This window comes from Paroedura picta, chromosome 3 (assembly GCF_049243985.1).
Source record: "Paroedura picta isolate Pp20150507F chromosome 3, Ppicta_v3.0, whole genome shotgun sequence".
In the NCBI taxonomy this organism is placed as follows: Eukaryota; Metazoa; Chordata; class Lepidosauria; order Squamata; family Gekkonidae; genus Paroedura; species Paroedura picta.
This window is the reverse complement of record NC_135371.1, coordinates 151,926,093-151,948,240: the sequence shown is the minus strand read 5'-3', so window position 1 is coordinate 151,948,240 and position 22,148 is coordinate 151,926,093. Positions and strand designations below refer to the sequence as shown.

The 22,148-nt window shown below is 42.8% G+C and overlaps 1 protein-coding gene across 6 annotated transcripts in view; it reads right to left on the bottom strand.

Moving 5' to 3' along the window:
• STXBP4 (syntaxin binding protein 4) overlaps positions 1-22,148 on the bottom strand; it is a 161,028-nt gene that overhangs the window by 34,062 nt on the left and 104,818 nt on the right. For 5 of the 6 annotated variants that reach the window (XM_077328682.1, XM_077328680.1, XM_077328681.1 and 2 more), the window contains one exon: positions 6,882-6,939. The exons of the other annotated variant lie outside the window; for it this stretch is intronic. In XM_077328682.1, the coding sequence (XP_077184797.1) occupies positions 6,882-6,939 (58 nt within the window). The remainder of the gene's footprint in view (positions 1-6,881; positions 6,940-22,148) is intronic. 6 annotated transcript variants of the gene reach the window in all.

Genomic DNA, 22,148 nt, shown 5'->3' with positions numbered 1-22,148 from the left:
ATTGTGTGAGCACAAGACACCAATGAGGAAGAACCCATGGCCTTATATATAAGAAATTCTTTGCCTAACCACACAGCATAAGAGAACAACACCTGGTTGTGCAAAATATACAATACTCTAGGAATGTGTGTTCTGCATATGTAATGTATTTGTATGCACTAAGGAAAGCTGTGAAGTCAAAATGTGTCTGGTTTTATGTGGTTTATAGGAAATATTCATTCACCAAGAATGCTTGTAAATTGTGTAGTCTGATGTTTTTAAATTTTATATATACACACGATAAAATAAATATTTTTTTCTGTGTTTGTTACAGCTTGGGCCTTTTGACACAAATTGGAAGATTTCGGGTTGAGTTTGTTTCCCCCCTTTTGTGGTTTGCCCAGCTTCCTTCCTCTCCCTTCCCAATTTTGTGCCTCCCTGAAAACAAGGCACTCTTGAAATTCCAGAATAAAAATTTCCCATTTGTTTTGGATATCCTTGAGCCAATCTGAGATAACTAATCTGAAGTACATTTCAAATACAACGATAACTCTGTACAGCCTATGATAACCTTGTAATTGTTCCACTTTGCAGAACTTCTGGAGGAAGAAGAGGGTATCATCGCAGCCCTGGAAGTGCACTGGTGCAGAGGCCAGTCATGCTACAGGAATGCAGTCACTCCCCCAAATAAGCCTTATGCAGGTATGTCCTTGGAAGCACCTGGTGTATGTTAAAGAAGCTGGATTGTCTTGATAACGATTGACACAGAGCACGTTCAGGCTGTACGATAAGTCACTAAAAAGCTTACCCCACATTGCTTGGAATCCTGTGGTGTGCCTGTCACTTGCAGCCTTAGATCAGACAGTTAAAACCTGACATGCCTGCCCTATGCAGCTGCTTGGAAATGTGGGAAAGCAGAGAAGTGATACCACTTTAACAGCCCGATCTGTTGCCGACTGCCAATCGCCTCCCGCATGGTTTCAGTCGGCGCACCTAAGCTTTAAAGCCGCCACCACGCGGCTTTCGTCAACTGAATCGATCCCACGGAATGTTTAATACACTGGATGATTGAACTTTTGATCTGATTTATTCAGGCAGCAAAGACTCCCCCCCCCCCCTTGTGAGTTGCACCGGATGATTTTAAAAACAGGCTTGTCAACGTTTTATCAGATCCCGCTCAGATGGGTCCAGAAATGTTTCCCCTGTCAGGACGTCTTTGTATAAATCTTTTATTCCTGTCTGCTTTTCACATAAACGTATTCCACTGTAGCGTGCTACACAGGCCAGCTGGTTAGGCTCCTTCAAAGCTCCGATTTCGCAGAGCAGCACTTCATCCAGCTTGGCTTCAGAGATATTTATAGAAATTTAACATGCTGTTCCAGGCTAGTGCGAAATTCAGCCGCTATATTCCTGGAGCATTTGCTGCATTTAATTAACAGCCCTTCCATATTTCTCAATTCAAGTGACTGGGCTACTCAGTTAGGTACTTGAAAGGACCTGTTAATTAAAGGAAGAAACCCACCGCAAATGCTGCACTGCTGTTAGCATGTTTCAGATCCGTAAGGATCGCATAGCAATTCCAACTCCCGTGAATCAAATGCTTAGCACAGAGCCAAGGAACGTTAGCAGACTCAAACGCAACAGATTAATGGTTGCCCAGGGCCAAGGAAGCTTAGAAGAAGCAGATGAAACAGATTAACTTTTGAACAGGGGCAAGCAGGCCTGTAGATAGGGGAGGGGGGAACGCCATTTCCCCAAATTTGCTATAGTCACCCTTCCGATTTCCCAGGTTTTATTCCCAGGCTACTAATCAAATACTAATCAGATCAGGTTTAAGGTGCTGGTACTCGCCTTCAAGGCCATACACAGTTAGGGTCCTGTGTACCTCAAGGACCATCTACTTGCGTATGCTCCTGAAGAGTGACACCCTCTATCCACTTCAGCAATCTCGTGATCCCTATCCCGCTTTTCTCTCCCAGGAGTCTCAAAGCAGCTTACAATTGCCTTCCCTTCCTCATCCCACAACAGACACCTTGTGAGGGAGGTGGGGCTGAGAGAGCCCTGATCTTATGGCTTTTTCCTAATGCTGAAGATTACTAAGTAGCTGGTACCTGTCACTGTGGAAAACCAGGTTCCATGGCAGTTGATTAGTTGTTGGCTCAACTCTGGGAACGGAAATCTTTTGACATCCCCCAAATCATGTTTGCTGAAATGTTTCCTGGTGTTGCACCGTGGCAGATTTGCTTCAAAAGTGTAACTCCCCGAAGAATCTGATTGAGCATAATCAGCACAAGTAGCCCTCTGCTGAGGCAGCAGAATGACTCAGAAACTTCATTTGCTGCTTATGGGTAGCCGTGAAGGAAACAGAAAATGTGTGAACAACGGGAAGGAGAAAGGAGGAAAGAATGCCCATAGCAGACAAACCGAGGTTTGTTGTGATATCCGAATTCAGCTTCTGGGAAAATGGATTGTATTTCCTTTGCGGAAGACAGATTTGTTTGCAGTTGAGAACTTCATACTGAAGTGTATGAGAGGCCTCTATATAATTTATTTTTACATTAGGAGGGCAGCTTTCCCACCATGCCCAGTTAACGTGACTTAGTCAAACACAGGCAGATGCAGGGTAAACCAAAAAGGACCTTAAGAGAGGACAGCATAAGCAGCAACAGACAAAGCAAACCAAATTTGTTTTCAGCAATACACACGAAAACCTAATGGAGATGTATATAGGCCATCCTAATATTCTACTGGTATGCACATGGGAGTTTAATGCTCAGTTCAGATCTTTTGCCACTCAAGGCAGCAGGGCCATTTGCTACTCATTATCTCCTCCCCTTCCCCTGCCAGGCTAGGTACAACTGGCTCTGTAGAACGATTCTCACACAACAACGTTTATTTTAATCTATTACATTCAGTTCAAGAGATCTGACATGGATGCCATGCTTTGAGGTTTGGTTGGTCCAAAAGACAATTATTAAGAAAATCCTTTAATTATAGTTTGCCTACAGAACAAATTGGGAAGGGAGACTGTTCTTAATTCCTTGCACATCTCACTCCAGAGGATTAACTCTTTCATGTGTTTGTGAAATCTGACGTTGACTTGCACTCTGTGTGCGCTGGCTCTCTTTTACGTTTCAGGAGGGATCATTTCTTGCTTTTGTCAACAAAGGGTTATATTTCATACATACACATTTCCTCCTTAATCCTTTTGCTCCGATTATCTAAGTTTGCTATAACAACACCAAAGTCATGTTGTCAAGTGACGCTATTGATTAACATAAAAGAACAGAGCAAAAAAAAAAAAAAAAAGGCGCAATCAGACGCAAAGCTCAACTTTTCTTCTGACTTCTCAGGAAATACCTTTTGTAATGACACTGCGATGTACAGTGAGCACAGGATGTGCCAGAACAGGAAATGATTCCACTGGGTTTTTATGCGGGCATGTAATCATATGTATTTTTAAAGGCCAGGAAACTGATACTGATTTTTCTGCTAGTGTCATGCTTTGCATCCAGAGAAGAGCTTTTTAATGCAGCTAAACTGTTAGATGCTGTAAGATCTGGAGCTGGATTTGCATGCACCTTTTAAAAAAGGACATACCAGCATGGTTAGGCCAGGTTCACACCTGAGATGAGAATAAAGTGATCCTCGGCTGGAAATGAACTGTGCTACTTCAGAATGCAGGTAGAATATTCAAGGTTCAGTGGTTCCTTCCTAGAAAAAAAATACATCCTCATACTGAGGACCAGTATAAGAAAGCCCTATCTTTGATTACTGTGTTGGCTTTCTTTTTTCCAGGAGCTTTTTCACACAGGGGAACATTCTACCACCTCATTCCCCTACATGTCCTGGTCTCAGTTTTCCAACGCTGGAACTCCATTCTCCACTATCAGGATGCTACACTGCCTCACTTGAAACCCAGGTTAGCCCTACCAGCAGGCAGGCTAAGGCAGAAGGGCAGATTGCATTTTTGGCAATCATGACAGCTCCTTGGCAATTATTTACTTTATATCATAACTAATTTGGGGGTGCCATGTAGATTATCATCTTGGGCTTCAATGTTTTTTGCCTTAGAGTGGCTACAACATGTTTTTGCTTTAGGGTGGGCACTGTGAGAGTCCAGGTGTGACCTTCACGACTACCTACTTTAAAGGAAGAAGAAGAAGAGTTGGTTCTTATGTGCTGCTTTTCTCTACCTGAAGGAGGCTCAAAGCGGCTTACAGTTGCCTTCCCTTTCCTCTCCCCACAACAGACCCTGTGGGGTGGGTGAGGCTGAGAGAGCCCTGATATCACTGCTTGGTCAGAACAGCTTTATCAGTGCTGTGGTGAGCCCAAGGTCACCCAGCTGGCTGCATGTGGGGGAGTGCAGAATCAAACCCAGTATGCCAGATTAGAAATCCGCACTCCTAACCACTACACCAAACTGGCTGAAATTCCTGCTCTCACCCACATTGTGGAAAGATGAACGAAATAACTAAATGCAAAGAGAAGAAATAGTAAGATCAAAGAAACCAAGTATTTTCTTGTATGAGTGGCACTTATCAGAGCCTGGGTTTCTGGTACATGCTGTTCAAGTTCCAGTTTTAATTGGTTGTACTTGATGCAGTTTCTACCTGATACAGATTTCTCAACTACGGATGTTTACATTTTGTATGTGGCCTTCAGCATTGGGGAAAGGAAGCCTATACACCCTTTTAAATCAATCAATCGTTCTAGCTTAGTGTTACAGAATGCAAAAAAAGGAATCTGACTGTATTTAGAAAACACGCCAGGGAGATTAGCTATCAGGTTAAAAGACTAAACGGGTGCAAAAAGTAATGAAGATATTGTACTTTATTTAACGTATTTTTTAAAGTATTTGTTTATATCCTGCCTTTCAATTAAAATGTCTAATTTGCCATTCACAAATATAAAGTGCAGCTCAGACAGTTCAACAGTCTCAATTCAAGAAATAAAGAACCTCACTGATTATCAGGGCAAGACCAGTGATTTCAAAAGACGTTGAACATTATAGTGCTTCTTAGGACTACATTGTTTGAGATGGTTGTTAACTGCAGCATCTGAAGCAAATCAAATTTCTAGGTGGGCTGGCATGCACTACCTGCTCGACTCCTTGATTTGGGAGCCAATCAAAGCCAGAGGCAGATGGTGTACCAACAGTGCCTATCAGTGGGAGCATATATCTTGTCAACAGGCTTTTTCATAAGATAGTACAGAGCTCTTTCTGCTAAGCTGATGGGATAGACCATGACACTATCTGGGCAATCCCAAGAATTTGTACTGTGATTTATTTTGTAAAAATTATACCTTTCTGTCCTCATTGAAAGCTACTCGGGTAGGTGACATATTTAAATATACATAATGAAATCACATCTTAAAAGACATATTTAAACCAACAAAAATACTTTCCTGGGAGTAAGCCCCATTGAACAGACTAGAGTGAGATTCTGAGGAGACCTGCCCAGAATTGCTCTCTGTTGGCCAACCCTTTACTGGCATTTGGTTGAGGCCAGTAATTACATCTCCTGAGCCCCTCTCCTCTTATCCAAATAATCCCACCCTATGGGATTGCATTTGTAATCACCACCTGAACATATTATACTATGTTATGATTGATGATGTTGCGTTTTTTGATACAGTTGTCAAACTTACCTTGCACTGTCACTCATCTAATGTTTTCTGTAAACCGCCCTGAGCCACAAGGCAGAGCGGTATATAAATACAAAACAAACAAATAGCTGGGGCTTGGCAAGGGATAGAAGAATTCAGGAAAGTTTCATTAAGCCAACTGCTGTATTGTTATGACTTACGAGTTATGTAATCCTAAACAAAGTGACATTCTCCTCAACCCCACTGACTTTGATTAACTTAGAATGGTGTATTTGTTTAGGATTGTGCTGGAAATGTCATTCCTATCAATCTTTAACCGCTCCTATTAAATAAAAGAGTAAGGCCATCTAGGGAGGAGTTAGGGTGGGCCCTGTCCAGGATAAAAACTCAGAGGGCCCAATCAGGAGCCACGAAGCGGCTCCTGATTGGGCCCTCCGAGTGTCCATCCAGGGCCAAGCAGCCAATGGGGAGGCGTGCAAAGCGCCTTCCTATTGGCCCCTCATCAGGACAGACCAAAATTCCATTCACCCAGCCCAGTCTGGCTGCCAGTCTGCTCCTGACCACCGCAGGGAGAGGAGGTCAGCAGGGCTGCCAAGGGGGATGAGAACAAAGGCTTGGACAGCCCTTTTCGCCCCAAGGCTGTCCTAACTGTCATGTCCAACTGTAAATTGCCTCAGAACCCTGAGACAGCTGGCAGGAAGCTGCAGAGTGCTCCCCCCCCTTCAGGCCTGCTGCGAAGGAGCCTCTGACAGGCCCTGATGGAAGGGATGGAGGCCTTTCCAAGAGCAATGCAGGGGAGCCTGAGGGCCTTCCTTTTGAGGGGGGGGACTTTCCCCTTCTGCCAAACAGTTGCCTGACAGGGAGGCCACAGAAAAGCCTCTTCTCACTTAAAATACTGCTCTGCCTGGAGGTTAGACATAGCCAAGCCATGTGTCTTTCTTCTTTGCAACCATCTGCAGATTTGAGGCCACTGCACAGTGTTATTCTGCAGAGGAAACTGGCTCTTTTGTCTCCTGTTTCATCTGCACAACAAGAGTCTCCAGTCTGATATTCCCTTCACATATCTGAGGACATGGCTAAGGAAAGCTCATCTGTAACCACTATGCCAAAATTCCCAAAGGTCAGTCCTCTCCCACACTCAACGAATATTCCACACCACAGGTTCTTGACACGCATATCTCCACACCCATAATGGCTGGATTATTTGAAAAACTGCACTTCAGATTGTACATTGTTAGGCTAGCTGTTGCTCGGAGGATTTCAAGCTTCCCTTATTTGAAGAAGATACTCACTTGATGAAGTATCTGATTCCATCAGCTGTATAAGCCTCTTCCCATCCGTAAGGCAGGCCTAAACAGAGGAAAAGAATGTAGGGAAAGAAATCCATTCTGGTATTCAGAAGCTGTACAAACCAAAGATATTTTTGAAACCTTTAAAAGTTAATTTTCAAACATGCAATACAAAAGGAGTTATCAAAAGATCCTGCGGTTAATCGCTGTAAATCTTGCTTTCAAGTTTTACCAAAGAGGCCACAGTGGCGACTGCATTCACCAGCCAAAATCACACCTTTGCCAGGGATTTGATGCAAGCTGAAGTCAATATGACACAATACTGTGAATTCTGGGAACTGCCTGATTATGAACTGCCAGGTGCTACTGCGTATAGAAGTGAGCTGCAGAAAATGAAATTCAATATCTACAAATCAGACACCTGCCAGTCTAAGGCACAAGTCAAGCAGAGAGGTTGAGAGCAATGACTCACTGTAACTACTGGAGCACTAATTGAGAATTAAAAGCTTGCTTGCTGAATGGTGCTAGCCGTGATTAAGTTTAGTGGGAAATAAGTCCAAGAAAAAAGAAACGGGGGAAAGGTTACAGGGAATCATCTCAAGAGGAGGAGTTGGAACTCTCCATGAAAAAGCAGAGGCTACATATTGATAACATTCTTAAATCAAGGGTTTCTGATGACAGGCAAGATGAACAACAGCAGCAGAATTATGAATTAAGCCATTTGAAGCTTAACAACAGGAGTGTGTATATCGTACATATAAGATAAAATTCTTCTGAATTTTTGCAATTGACTTTCATGGTTTTACCTTCAAACACTTGGACATTCTTTTTTCCTTTTCCTTTTTTTACTACCATGTGGAATTCTACTGTAGCTGTCATCTTAAAGGCAGATTCCTGTGGGTAACCCCCACTCACTTCAGAATAGACCTATTTAGGATTGCCTGTGTTCAGAATAGACCTACTTCCTGTGTTGTGTGAACAAATACTTAAGAGTTCGGCCTGTTCTCATCACACTGCTAATCATTTTTGGTGGACAACCAAAGAAAGAAAGAACAAGTTTGTCCCAATTAAGTCCCTCCATCCTGCCCATCATGGGCATAGGGTGAGTGCTTAAGAAGTTGGTGAAAACTTTCTCCTGCATTGGGATAACTTCTCAAAAACAAATAATAGGGGGGTATAGCTCCTGAGAACAAAGTGCTGATAGCCATGCCAGCAACTCAGCTGCCATCAACGAGAAACATCTCTGAAGTTTGACATGGGGTTAGCAAGCCTCAGGCTAAATACATGCACACCTTGCAGTTTCCAATTCAATTTGGGAAGCAGACTGATTTGATCCAATGGGAAATGAGATGCTCACAGCAGATATGGTAGAAAAGGTCGACCATAGAAGGTCGACAATGTAATCTTGGTAGTGCAAGGGTATTGCCATACCCCACCGATGCTCTGCCATCCATAAACCTCTTATTGCAATCTCCCTCTATCGTCTTTAGATCTCAAGCTTCATAAAGTACAGTTGGCTACCATGACCTGTACTTATAAAAGCTCGAAACTGGTTTGTATGTATAATTGGGTATGAGCCCTAAGACATGATCCTGAACAAGGCAGCTCTTATTCCAAGACGGAATAATTAGAACTGGAGAAGTCTGCTCAATAGGTTTGTTCTGCTCCTGAGTCACATTCGAATTTCCTCCACAGTCAGACACTGAGCATACATGCTTTACTTGATGTGTATGCAAGTGGACCTTGACTTCCTGAGCTTGTTATTCATGGTGCTCCATTTTGCCGACTAAAATGCTGGTGACTTGTACAAAGTCTGTTGAAAGAACACAATGCTCTCCCCTTTGTTTTCCCCAAAGTTCTATCTGAAGGGGGGGAGGGGGCTCTGAAAGCTTTTGTGACTCCCCCCCCCCGTTTCTGCACACAAAGCCAAAGTGCTACAAGTGCACAGCTTAATTTGAAGGTAAGAGCACCCGTGTCAATTTGAAAAGAATTTCCTCTGCAATTTATTCCAGCCTTGATTGAATTTCTGTCTGGAGAAAGGAGCTTGATTTAACTGGGCAAGTGCAGCAAGCTATAAATAGTCAGGTAGTGCAAGTATGTTCAAGGAAGTTTATCTTAGAGATGCAGATCACCTTTTAGGATGGTGCAGATGTACTTGCACCCTCCTTGTGCAAGCAACATGTCAGGGGCTGATGGGGGTAAAAGAGAGTCAGCGACCAGAGGTTTTGATCTCAGGACCTCCTAATGGAAAAACAAACAACAAAAGCACCACCCATCAAGCGTGTCACACCCTGGATCTGATCTTTGGTGCAAGGCTCGATGTGGATCTGATAGCAGCCAATCCTGTTCCATGGTCAGATCACTTTGCCCCAAAGGCCAGGCTCCATACCTCACCCCCTCCTTGTATACACCTGCCGTGGAGACTGATGGATCCAGTGGGTTTCCTGAATGCTCTGCAGAACCCAATTCCCTTCCTCCGTTCCTGGCGTAGTTTGTCCGATGAGAAAGGACTGAAACCTTTGAAAGTGCTTCTGATCAAGTCACCATGTTCCCTAGAAGTCTGATTAAATGAATTTCTTTAAAAAAAATCTGGCATGAATTAAAAATTGACCTAAGATCACAAGACCCATCAGCTGACGATCCTGGAAAGGAAAGAGACAAGCTGGAATGAGCCCTCGATGGACAATGCTCTTGTTCAACTTCTTCAGTGACTCTACAAATTGAAATGCATATATTTTAATTATTATATTATAATTGTGGTTTTGTAATCTTTTGATGTTTTTTAAAGTTGTTTTGATGTTGTAGTCTACATAATGTTTCATGTAAGTTATAATGTTCTGTGTAAACCTCCCAGAGCTGCAAAGAAATGGCCGGTATAGAAATCTAAATAAATAAATAAATAAATAAATATTTTAATTTAAAAAAGAAAAATCTTTATGATCATAACAACAACCATTGTCACTTACCTTTAATCAATCCGTTGGGAAGGGGGATGAGAATTGTGTACTGCCAATTTGTGTTTTAATGTAAGGGTTTTTTAATGGGATATATTTGTATGTTTTAATGTGGGGTTTTACTGTTGTGACCGCCACAAGACAGCTTGCTGTGGGTGGTGGGATATAAATGTAACAAACAAAAAAACAAACAAATAATATGTCAAATCACAAAAGCAGTTTTCCACCGTTCCTATTCTATGTATCACTCTGTAAAACATAGCACATCACATCTATATACCATCATACACATTCATATCAATCTATTGAACCATTATGAACCTATATGGTCAAGGTGCTATTGAATAGGTAAGAATCACTCCTTTTGTGAATAATTGATTAAAGGTAGGCAACATGGTTGTTGTTATGAGCATAATTATTTTTATTATTACATAAAATATGTTAAAATATCATTTGTATTTCAATTTGTAGAGCAACTGAAGAAGACTATTCTGTTGAAAACAATCATTGTACGCTTGGGGCTCTTTCCAACTCAGATTTACAATTTCAATAAACTTTGAAAGGATTCGTTATTGCCGGCTTGTAGAAACAAGCTGTAGAAACTCCAAGATTTATCTTCTACCAGAAGTATTCAACGGCTGAATTGTTTTTTGGTCTTCAACTGCAGGTACAGAGCCAATGAAAAGATGCAGTGGTCACCAGTACTAAGCCTCTGATCAAGCGTTTTCTGTTTTTCTGTTAGGATCTTGAGAAAGAAAATGGGGTGCAAAGAGGAACAACAACAGGGGACCCCAAAAGGTCAGGGATCCCAATAATGAGGGGGAGGGGCAGAGACAGGGGTGGGAAGAGATGGGATGAGAAAAGGGGCCTGAAATTCAATTGCAACCATGCTCCTTCCAACCTCTGTCCCATCCCTTGGGACAGTAGGGTGGAGGCAAAGGTGAACAACCCACCTCTGAAACTGGTGCTGTGCAACGCCATGTCAATAAACAACAAAACCTCTACCCTGCAAACTTATTTTGCAGAGTACAGAGTAGACCTGTTGTGCATGACAGAAACCAGGGTCAGGGAGGGTGAAACAGCTGCCCTTAAAGAACTAGCCCTGGCTGGGTTCTCTGTCCTTTACCAGTCTCAGACTGTGGGGCAAGGAGGGGTAGCAATCCTAATCTGATAAGATTTCTCCTTTGGGACCCTTCCTGTGCAATCAATCCCAGGTATTGGCCTCGGGTGGGGATCAACTGAGACTGTGGCCATTTGGAAGTGAATGCCCTCCCAGCCCTGCTAGAGGCGGTGGTGGCCTGGACACTACAGTTCCCCAGACTATTCATTCTGGGGGACTTTAGTGTTCAGGCTGAGCTGCCGTCCTCTAGAAATGGGCTGGACCTGGTGTCAGCCATGGTGACATTAGGGCTCTTGCTATTTGTTGTTGGGCCCAGCCAACAAGCAGGCCACACCCTGGATATGATTTTTGGTGTAAGTTTGAATGTGGTCACGGCAAATGCCATGTCATGGTCAGACCACCACAACCTGAAGGCTTGCCTAAGGCTATCACCACCTCCTGAGTTGGGTGGAAACTTATGGATCCAATTGGATTCCTGAATGCTCTGCAGGACACGATATCTCCCAGCAGTTCTTTAAATGGTCTAGTCAGAGACTGGTATGACAGAATGCTGGCTGTCATTGATAAGTTAGCTCCCCAACGTCCTCTCCGGCCCCATCTCAAGCAAGAAATGGGAACTGAGACGACTAGAACAAGTCTGGAGAAAGACTCACAATGAAGCCTTGAGAACATCTTATAGAATACAGATGAAGGTCTATGAAGTCGGTAAAATGTGACTACCATGGTGTCTGCAAACTCATGCCCGGCACAATTGTTTAGGCAGAAGGGCACCAAAACAATAGCCAATCAGATATCAACTGTGAGGCTGATATCCCTCCAACCTTAGATACAGAAAGTGAACTAGAGGCCCCTTAGCCGTCTATGGAGAGAACACTGAGTAACTTCAGATGACTCATGCTGACCGAAAAGGACAGGATGCTAACAGCAGTGAGGCCAACCACATGCCCACTAGACCCTGCACATCGTGGCTTCTAAAAACATCCGACATAAAAATAAGGACCTCCCTCCAGGAGATAATCAACCTTTCTCTCTCAATGGGAGAATTCCCAGAGGGATTAAAGAGACAGTAGTATGCATCATAAGAGTAGTATGTATCGTAAGAGCCTCTTGTGGCGCAGAGTGGTAAGGCAGCCACCTGAAAGCTTTGCCCATGAGGTTGGGAGTTCAATCCCAGCAGACGGCTCAAGGTTGACTCAGCCTTCCATCCTTCCGAGGTTGGTAAAATGAGTACCCAGCTTGCTGGGGGATAAACGGTAATGACTGGGGAAGGCACTGGCAAACCACCCCGTATTGAGTCTGCTATGAAAACGCTAGAGGGCGTCACCCCAAGGGTCAGACATGACTCAGTGCTTGCACAGGGGATACACCTTTACCTTTTTAGTATGCATCGTAGTGGCAATGGTAACCTACCATGGCAGCAGAACTTCCGCCATGTTGGACACAGCAGTTGATAGTGGGGGGACAGTAGTAGTTGGGGAGGTGATAGTGACCAAGGAGAAGGGGAGATGGTAGAATTCAGGAGGAGAGCGGAATAAGAAAATAATAAGAAAAAATAGACTTGCCCTTTCTGCTGAGTCTTCTATAAATTACTCTGAATAGCTAGAAAGGTGGTCTAAAAATGTACAAAACTCACTAAATATGTCTTATTAAATGCAGCAAGGAAAAATGTGCACCAACTTTCCCATTCCTTTAGTAATGCCATGGAAAATCCTAATTTTAGCCGAACTAGCATATTTCTTCTAGAGAGCTGGAAAGGGGGGAGAGGAAGCCACATAAAGGGAGCCCGGCCTCTCTTGTGCTTCAGAGCTGAAACTGATGAAAGCTGGCAGTGGTTTAACAGAGCTGAAGTCACTGACATCCAAGAGTTGGACTGATTTTCTATTTGCAGAAATATGAAGGGCATCAGCTCTCTGGCTGCATTTCCTTTCAAGCTGAATTAATATCCATAAAGCACAGGGGTAAAAAGGTAAGGGGAGAGCCACAGAGATTTGATCTAGTCCTCCTTGTCTAAGTGGACTTGTTTGCACTGAAGAGAATGAATACCGGATGCTACCTCTCCCCTCCAAGAAACTGAGCTTGTGTTCCTCCCCTACCCCTAGCCCTGTTATTTTGTGATGGATTCCCCCATTGACATTCATATGGAAGGCCTAACTTGGAATCTGACACTGTCATTCTCTTGATCCACTTCTCTCTAAGGTCGGCTTCCTGCTGATCATTTCTCAGAAATGCTGTAGGCTGGAAAGGCAGATGTTGGTTCCACTGGGGCTGTGCCATTGAATACCTTGTTCTCAGCTGTCTTTCCTCTCTGTGATAAAGTGGGTCAGAGTTTGGCACTGATAAATTCCCTTTCCTGAGATCAGCTTTCTTAGGCTGCATCCACACGGCAAGGATTCTTGTTTCATTCATCACTACTGCAAATACAGCTTCCACAGGGGTTCATTTTTTGTTCTTTCTTTTTTGTGACCTTTCCTATCCACATGTGATCTGCAGCTGCAGCACACTGGTTTTCAAGGGCACTAGAGCCCATTTGCCATGGCAATTTTCCACTCCCATTTTTCTTCCCTTTCTACATGCATGAGGTATAGCACTATAGTAGAGGCTGCACACGTGCTACTGGACATGTACATGGGACAGATATGTAGTAAAATGGGAGGGTGGCAAGTGATCATAAGAGGAGAGATGGCATGGGCAATCTGAACAAGGGGAATGCCCATGAGTAGTGATTTGAAAACCTGAGCGCTCTGTACAAAGACTGCAGCTCAAGGCAGAATTAGATGACAACAAAAAATGGAGATGCCACCTGTCTATGTTTCTCTCCTCTTCCTGCTAAGATGTTGCACAACTTGGTTGTGATGCAAGATCATCACACTGTATGCTTCCCTGTCTCCACCAGTCAAGTGGAGGGTAGGGAAATGCATTAGGAAAGACCATGTCACAAACTGTGCACTATTAGATGATGCTGGGAAGAACCAATAACCTCCCCCTACCATGGTAGCAGCCAATGTTTCACATCACATCCTAATTGCTGTACTAGATTTTATGGCATTAATTTCAGTGACTATCACACCAGGCCACTGTTTTCAATTTAATGATCTCAAAAAGTAAAGGTTGTATATTTTGTTTTTTTTCTTTTGAGTCCTGGGGGAAACACACACACAGACACCCTTACTAATTTCAGGTAACAGTTTTTAATCTAACTTGAAAGGAATTAAAGTAAGATTTTAGAGGGTTTTTTTTTTTCAACCTGGAAAACCACCTAGGGCACTAGTACACACTAAGCAACCCAATCCACACTTTTTGCCAGGTGGGACAGACATTAGCCATTTCGTTGAAGACATTCTGACCTGTTCTCTCTGTGTGATTCTCAACAAATAATTTAGACAGTCTTATCTAAGTCATTGATTTATTTTGCAGACATCTATTCCTGATGCAGTTTTGTTTCAGACAGCCATTAAACCACACAAGGGTGTCTTAATTATACCAAATGGGACATACAGGGAAAGGGCAACATTGTTTTGCATGGACCCGTAGTCCTATTTACTGAATAGGCTGTCCCTGTTTTTAATACGAGGCAGGTTGGCGCAAAATAATTTAAGAACATCTGCTCTAGTTATCTTCTGCCGTGATTTCTGGATCCTTTTTCTTCCCTCTGACTTTTGTTCCTCATGTTTCTCTCCTCTACCCATAACTCCTCTACTCATAATTCTTGTTTTTCAGACCTTGTGATACCTAGACCTCTGCACTGGCTTCTCATTCTTCTCCATGTCCAGGAAAAATGTGTAGATTTTTCCATTAAAGCTCTCCATGGCCCTCCTTGCCTTCTGCATTTGTTTTTAGTAACATGCCTGACCATGCCCCTTTACTACATCTTTACTAACTCAGCCCCCCAAAGGCCTTCTGTTGTCTCAAATGGTTCATTCCTTTCTTCCTTGCTGCCCCTTTTTCCTGCACCCCCTTTCCCGCAATACTTATACAGTGCCACATCTTTCCTGAACTTCCTTTTCTGCACAATAGTTGAGTACAACAAAATCTTATTCTATTTGATAGCATCCATCCTTTATGTTTTTCCCTTTCACACTTCTCCTTTCAGTTATCAAAAGTTATGAACACTGCAGGCAGAACAGTGGAATAGGCTGCCTAAGGAGGTGGTGAGCTCCCCCTCACTGGCAGTCTTCAAGCAAAGGTTGGATACACACTTTTCTTGGATGCTTTACGATGCTTTGGGCTGATCCTGCGTTGAGCAGGGGGTTGGACTAGATGGCCTGTATGGCCCCTTCCAACTCTATGATTCTATGAGAACAGGGAATCGCACTTTTTTCTTGCTTGTTCTACTCTGCAGTGTCAGGTGCCTTTACCATCCCCCCCCCAATAATTCCTCTGTGGTCAGTTGTAAAAAAAGAAATCCCCTCCCATGCATCAATTGCCACCTAGGCACAGGATTGGGGTGGGTGGAGGAATGCAGCTTCTATATTCCATTCATTCAACATTTTCAGTCTGCCTTATTCCAAAATATTCTGCCTTGCCACAGTTTGGACCATGAGCCTTGGCCAGAAAGGCACTGCGGTCCTCTTACATAGACTTTGATATTGGCATCTTGGCTTTACCAAGAAAAGATGAGATATCCTAGAGGAACCACTTCCTTACCTCATATAGTACCAGTTATTTACTATTAACATCATTTATAGCCTGCCTTGCTCGTGGGACAAAATACCAACAAGGTCCTTCTTTACCAAGAATTACTTAATTCAATAAAACATGAGAAGATTCAGAGAAGTGAATTTCAGAAACAAAGGGCAAGCTTTCAACTTGCATGGATCTCCGTCGCAGTCCCAAGCCCTCTCCTCATAAACAGATTTGTACTTTCATTTTAATAAGGCTCCGCTGGAGGGACATTCCATTCTTTCTGTCTACACAGCACATTCCATTTTAAGCACTATATCTTCTTGCTTGTTGGTGTTGCTCCCCAAATGGACTCGGCAAGCAAACAAAGTCTGATTTTGAAAGCACTGTGCCAGGGCAAGATGCCATCACCTCGACAAACCATGCATTTAGGGATCAGTGATGTGATGAAGGATACGGAGGATATTATACTGAACCCTGATGTGGGATCACACATGTTCCGTAGCCACAGTAAACCCAGGAGCAAACCCATTACCAATGGTTCTCTTTAGACAAATCTCATTCCCTTCTGGTATTATCCATGCACTATGTGGAACTATTATGATTCCTGTTACAAAGGAAATAATGCCTAAACATACATAAATGTGATTCCTATAATTGACTGTCCTAAAAAGGCTGGCAGTTACAGGTGGATGCAAAGAAGTAACTGTTGCCTCCAATCCAGCCCTCAAAGGATTCTCATTTTTTTTTTTGTAAAGGTAGGCATCTAAACTAAAGCAACTAAGGATAAGTCAACTATTTCACCACAGCAATGTCATACTTACATTCCAAGGCCTGGAATGTCAAAGGAAAAGAGAGTGATCCAAACATTAGGTCAGCTTGGTTCTGAGGACCTGGAAAGTGTAAGAGACTCTAGGGAGACCACAACTTTCCAAAATAGGGAAGAGTGTCTGGATCTTTGGCAGGGATGACAAACACAAAGTGGCATACATCTTCATGCTGTACACAGTGTTTGGGGGAAGCCATCCTCTTTATCTCAGGTAAAGGTTTAGATCTCCTCACAATGATTGGTCTAGCTTTACTTTCATTTTGAAAAAGAAAATTGTTCCAGTTACATGCTAGATCAGGGATATAGAATCATAGAATCATAGAGTTGGAAGGGGCCATACAGGCCATCTAGTCCAACCCCCTGCTCAACACAGGATCAGCCCAAATGCTGGCAGAGGCTCATGGGAATTGTAGTTCATGGACATCTGGAAGGCCGCAGTTTGACTACCCCTGTGCTAGATCATTGTCAGAATATTGTAAGGCTAATCTGATTCCAAGAGGTTTAAGAATACAGCTCTCTTTTTACATGATGAATAATTCAAGCAGAAATGGGGTTCCACTATGAATAAGCGTTCAGAAGACTTGATGTTACTGATGATGGAACAATCCCACAATGAAACTGAGAAATTGGAAAATGAGATTCCAACAGCTGAACAAAAATTAAGAGAGAGCATTTTGGAGGTTTCTGATAAACACAGAAAGGAAACAGAGGTTCAACAATTCATGAAAAAAAATTAAAGAGGGGAAAATTAGAAAATAAAGACAAAAAAGATTATGCAAACTCTAAAGATTACAATTGGTTAAATTTTTTCAAAAATAGGAAGAAGGTGAGGAGGGCTGACCAAGCAGGTTATGCATCTGAATTAAGGGACATCAGATGCTGATGAAATAGAAACTTCTTCAGAAGAGAGAATCTGGGAAGAATCTGCCTAAAGTATCATGAACTCTACTGTATTGTATACCTTTTAATTCTCCGGTGTTGGCCAATATGTGCCGGAGTAGAATCTAGGAGAGACAGGTTCAAATCTCTGTTCTGCCACAGCAGCTTGTGGGTGAACTGGGATTAGTCACACACGCTCAGCCTAGCCTACCGTATAGGGTTGTTGTGAGGATAAAACACAGGAGAGGAGAACAATGTAAACTGCACTGAGTTCTCATTGGGGTAAGAAGAGAGGGTATAAATCAAATAAATAAATAAATATAACCAAGTCCCACCATGTTTTTTAGAATGACACCCTAGTATCTGCACAGATAAAGTATACTACATAAAGTCACTGTCTTGCATTATGCCACAAACAACATTCTGTGGATGCCCATCCCTACACCTGACAATTTTTAAGCAGAAGAGCAATTTTATTATCTTATAGGCAAAAATCTTATATGTGGTAAGTAAACCGTTTTCCTGGGGTGGGGTGTCTGCCCAGATGCAGCCAGAGTTGTGTATTGGCCAGAGCATTAGGCTACCATTTGTGAGACCCAGGTTAAGATCTGCACTCTGTCATGAAGCTCTCTGAAAAGATAAACAACAGTTTGAGCACTCAGGCCTCCTGAGCTCACATAAGCAGACATAAATGAACTGACAGATCTCTAGTTAACTGGCAAGAAACAAAAGGAAGGAACACGAATGGAATGTTTAGCATTCCCCTTGACCAAGCCCTACGTGAGTTGTGGCCAGGGAATCCGAAGGATTGTCTTCTCCTATGTGTTCCTGCCTGCGAATTAAGACTGCAGGGAGATGCCCTCCTGACTGTCCCACCAATGAAAGACCACTTTTGGTAGGTGCAAGAGAGACAGCCTTTTCTATGGCAGCTCCGCAATTATGAAATAAACTCCCCAGGAAAGCATGCCTGGCCCCCTCATTGTTGATCTTTAGGAGGCAGTTGAAGTTTAATTCTGAGTATAAGCTTTCATGTGTATCAAGGTATCTGAAGAACTATGCATGCACATGAAGGCTTATACCAAAAATTAAATGTTTTTGATCTTAATGGTGCCACTGGACTCAAACTTTGTTCAGGCAGGATCAGTATGAGATTTCTGGGAAGCTCCTTCTCTGAAAACCTGACCCTTTCTCCTAACCAAGTTGAGATGCTAACCCAAAAGACTGGCCCACCCCAGCACCAATCTGGGGAAAAAATAAAAAACCTTAGAAAGGGAAGGGAAGAAAGAACTTTTCTGAATAGTTCCATGAAACTGTTACTGAGGAAACCAAGGTTGGTTCTTCTATATCATTCCTAAGTTTACATTCTCACTCTGACTGATTTTATTTTAAGAAAGAGGAACATTTCAAAATTTTGACTGACAACTTCGCTCTGGAATCCATCTACCTTCTTTCCTTAGTGGAGCAACTTCTTTCTCGCCTATTATATTATCCACCCACCTCCATCATTGTCATTTTAGATTACTCACTGACACGTGATCATTAAAAAAAAATACAAATATATTTTTTTAAAAGCGTTGATTGTTAACATATGCAATGGTGGTGTCTAAGTTTAGAATTAGGCATCAATTGGCCATGTGCGCAGCAATAGCAAGTATTTTGATCCCCTGGAGGAAACATCTTAACACCTATGCTTGATATAATGTTCCATGGACCTTGCAGACCTTACCCAGAGGGATAAGAGAGAAATAGAAGGGATAAAACATAAGAAGAACAAACATCTGGAAATCAGCAGATAATGTCTGAGGAATGGTACAGAAATGCACCTTCCTGCGCAAAAGATAGGTGACGAGGGAAGGAGAGGAGCTCCTCCACCTGATACAATCAGAAGATGAATCTCCTGGGAGAGAGAATTAGCTGTCAGTTCTGCACGATCTTGATAATCATTTGATTAATGGAACATAAAACAATTCTGCATACCTGGTAATCTGTGAGGGAATGACTGGCTCAAGGTCACTGAGTGAGCTTTCTGACAAAAGTGAAGATTCTGGCACTCTAACAATTATACCACATTTGCTCATGCATTATCTATTCCACATAATATAATTCTGGTAAGGCCTTGGAGGAGGAGCGTGTCTCATGGCTTAAGTGCCAGTCAGCACTTAACACCTACTCAGGGCAACTGCCCCACCCCTGATTGCCTCCTCCTCCAACCGGCTTGCCTGTCTATCCAGCAGCCAGCCAATCATTTTCCATCCCCTACTCCTGACCACTTCCTCCTTCTTCCACTTCCCTCTGAGGCTTGGAGGCTGCAGATCCCTGCCACATGACAGCTTCCCCTGGCAGTGAGTTCCCTAACAGCTGCCTGCAGCCTTTCCAGGTCCTGGAGGGAGCAGGAAGCTGTCTGCAGAATTCTTCCACCATCCCAATTTAGTACCCGTTGTATTCCTAAATGCAACAGGCTTGGCCCCTAGTAATATAGAATTTTCTGCTATTTCGGGGGGGGGGGGGGAGCTGCAAGACAGAGCCTGTGTCATCAGGTCTATGGTTTAGGCCAAGAAATTAGCACTGAAAAACGTTGGTCTCCCTCCTCACAAAACAGCAACATGTCATCCACAAAAAACACCAATCAACCCAACAGAATTGGTTCCCTTCTATAATATTTTTAAGGAGGCATTTTAAATGATCTAATGTAATATATTTTAATTTAAAACATTGAATTGTTTATCAATGTACATGAATAACTGTATATGCCTTGTTGTTACCCGCCCTGAGCCTACAAGGAAGGGCAGGCTATAAAAATAAAGCTGTTATTATTGTTATTATTATAAACGACAGCTGCAGTAGCAGCAATTTGGACAGAAATTTGTTTAAGTAAAGAGTAAACCAGATGCAACTCACAGAAGACACTCTTGGTCACTTAGCCACTTTGCTTTTTGGTCCATGAAGACACCCAACCTCTTACCTGCTCTACAAATAACAACTCCACTCCCTCTACCACAAGTCCATCCAGTCCCTTCAAAGAACCAGCCTTCCTGGCCAGCATTAAGTTATCCCATTATGCTATCCATCCAAAAGGAGATCAAGGTGGAGAACATGCTCCCTTCTCCCATTTTGTCCTCACAACAACTCTGTGAGATTGGTTGGGTTGAAAGACAGTGACTGGCCCAGTGTGCCCGGTGGCACAGTGAGTATTTGATCCCAGGTCTCCCCAGCAATAGTCAGACACTTTGATAGCTATACCATACTGGGTTGTAGCTTGGCCTGTGGGTGTCAAGGGAAGTACAAAATCAACAACCATCATGTATCTAGTTGAGAGCCTTTTCTGCACTCTGTTTTTTCAACACTACCTGCTTGTCAACACAACCCATGAATATGTTTTCAAATCCATCAAAATCCAAGCCAGATGGGATTCATTCCATTGCCTGAGGCTTTTGAAGCAGCAGCTGTCAAGGTAAAAGGTATGTATCAATTTAGTATTTTTCCCTCTCTTCTGTTTTGATACAAGCTATTGAAATTTTGGTGATGCATGAGAAATACGAGGATAAGCCTGAAATGGGCTAATTTGTGTTGCATTTGAACCCAAACATTCATATTTAAAGTAAGTTTGAGAACTCTGGCTCAATGCCAGTTTAAGACAGCTGGTCATCTCATGTGTAAACTGATATGCAGAAAAAAAAAACCTATGGATACCTACAGGTGACATATTTCACTTACCAACAAGCTATATATTTATGGCTTGGAAGTTCTATTGGATCAATTTATAATTGCATATACTTCTACTCTTATGGAAGTAGAAACCTGCTCCCTTCTAAGTTTATTATAGCAATTGGGCTGGCAGGATATCTAATGAACAGTTAAAGGTAAAGGTATCCCCTGTGCAAGCACTGAGTCATGTCTGACCCTTGGGGTTACACCCTCTAGTATTTTCTTGGCAGACTCAATACGGGGTGGTTTGCCAGTGCCTTCCCCAGTCATTACTGTTTACCCCCCAGCAAGCTGGGTACTCATTTCACCGACCTCGGAAGGATGGAAGGCTGAGTCAACCTTGAGCCGGCTGCTGGGATCGAACTCCCAGCCTCATGAGCAGACAGCTTCAGACAGCATGACTGCTGCCTTACCACTCTGCGCCACAAGAGGCTCTTATGAATGAACAGTTATAGGTAGTCAATTATGCCAACTAACTGCTGTGGGATCCAAGCTGAACTACTGAACTACCCCAAATCACATAAAATATTATTATTTCATTAAGTATTTTCCTTATGAATTTCTACATGAAACGAGGAGCAATGCATTCCCAGATGATTAGAAAATATGAGTTTAGGATGTACTTGACATTACTGCAAAAATAAATCACATTTACAGTGCAATCCTAAACAGCCTAGCATCCTTTTAAGTGCACTGACTTCAATGAACTTATAAGGATATAACTCTACCTAGGCTTGCACTGTTAGTGTAATAACTCTGACCTTTCCAGCTGACTAGCACCATGGGGCTAAATGCTCCCTCAATGGTGGCATATAAAGAGCAAGAAAAGACATGTTTACTCATTTCCCCAAGTAGGCTCAGCAACACGTAGCAAGAATGCCAAGCAGCACCCATAAAACACCAAAATAACAGCCGAACAACAGTGTTGCATACAGTTATGTTTAAAACATCCAGATACAAAACAGGGAAAAAGCCATGTGACGCTGCATTCAAAAACCATCACCAAAAAGTCCTTTGCACCTTTTGGAGGATCTTCTTACTGCCTTTGGCAGGCCACTGTATAAAGCTGGCTCCAGAACAAACAAGGTGCACAGTCTTCCATGAAAGATTGACCAATCCTGGGAGGAGAGAATTCAAGTAGCTGCTAATTTGAATAACATTTC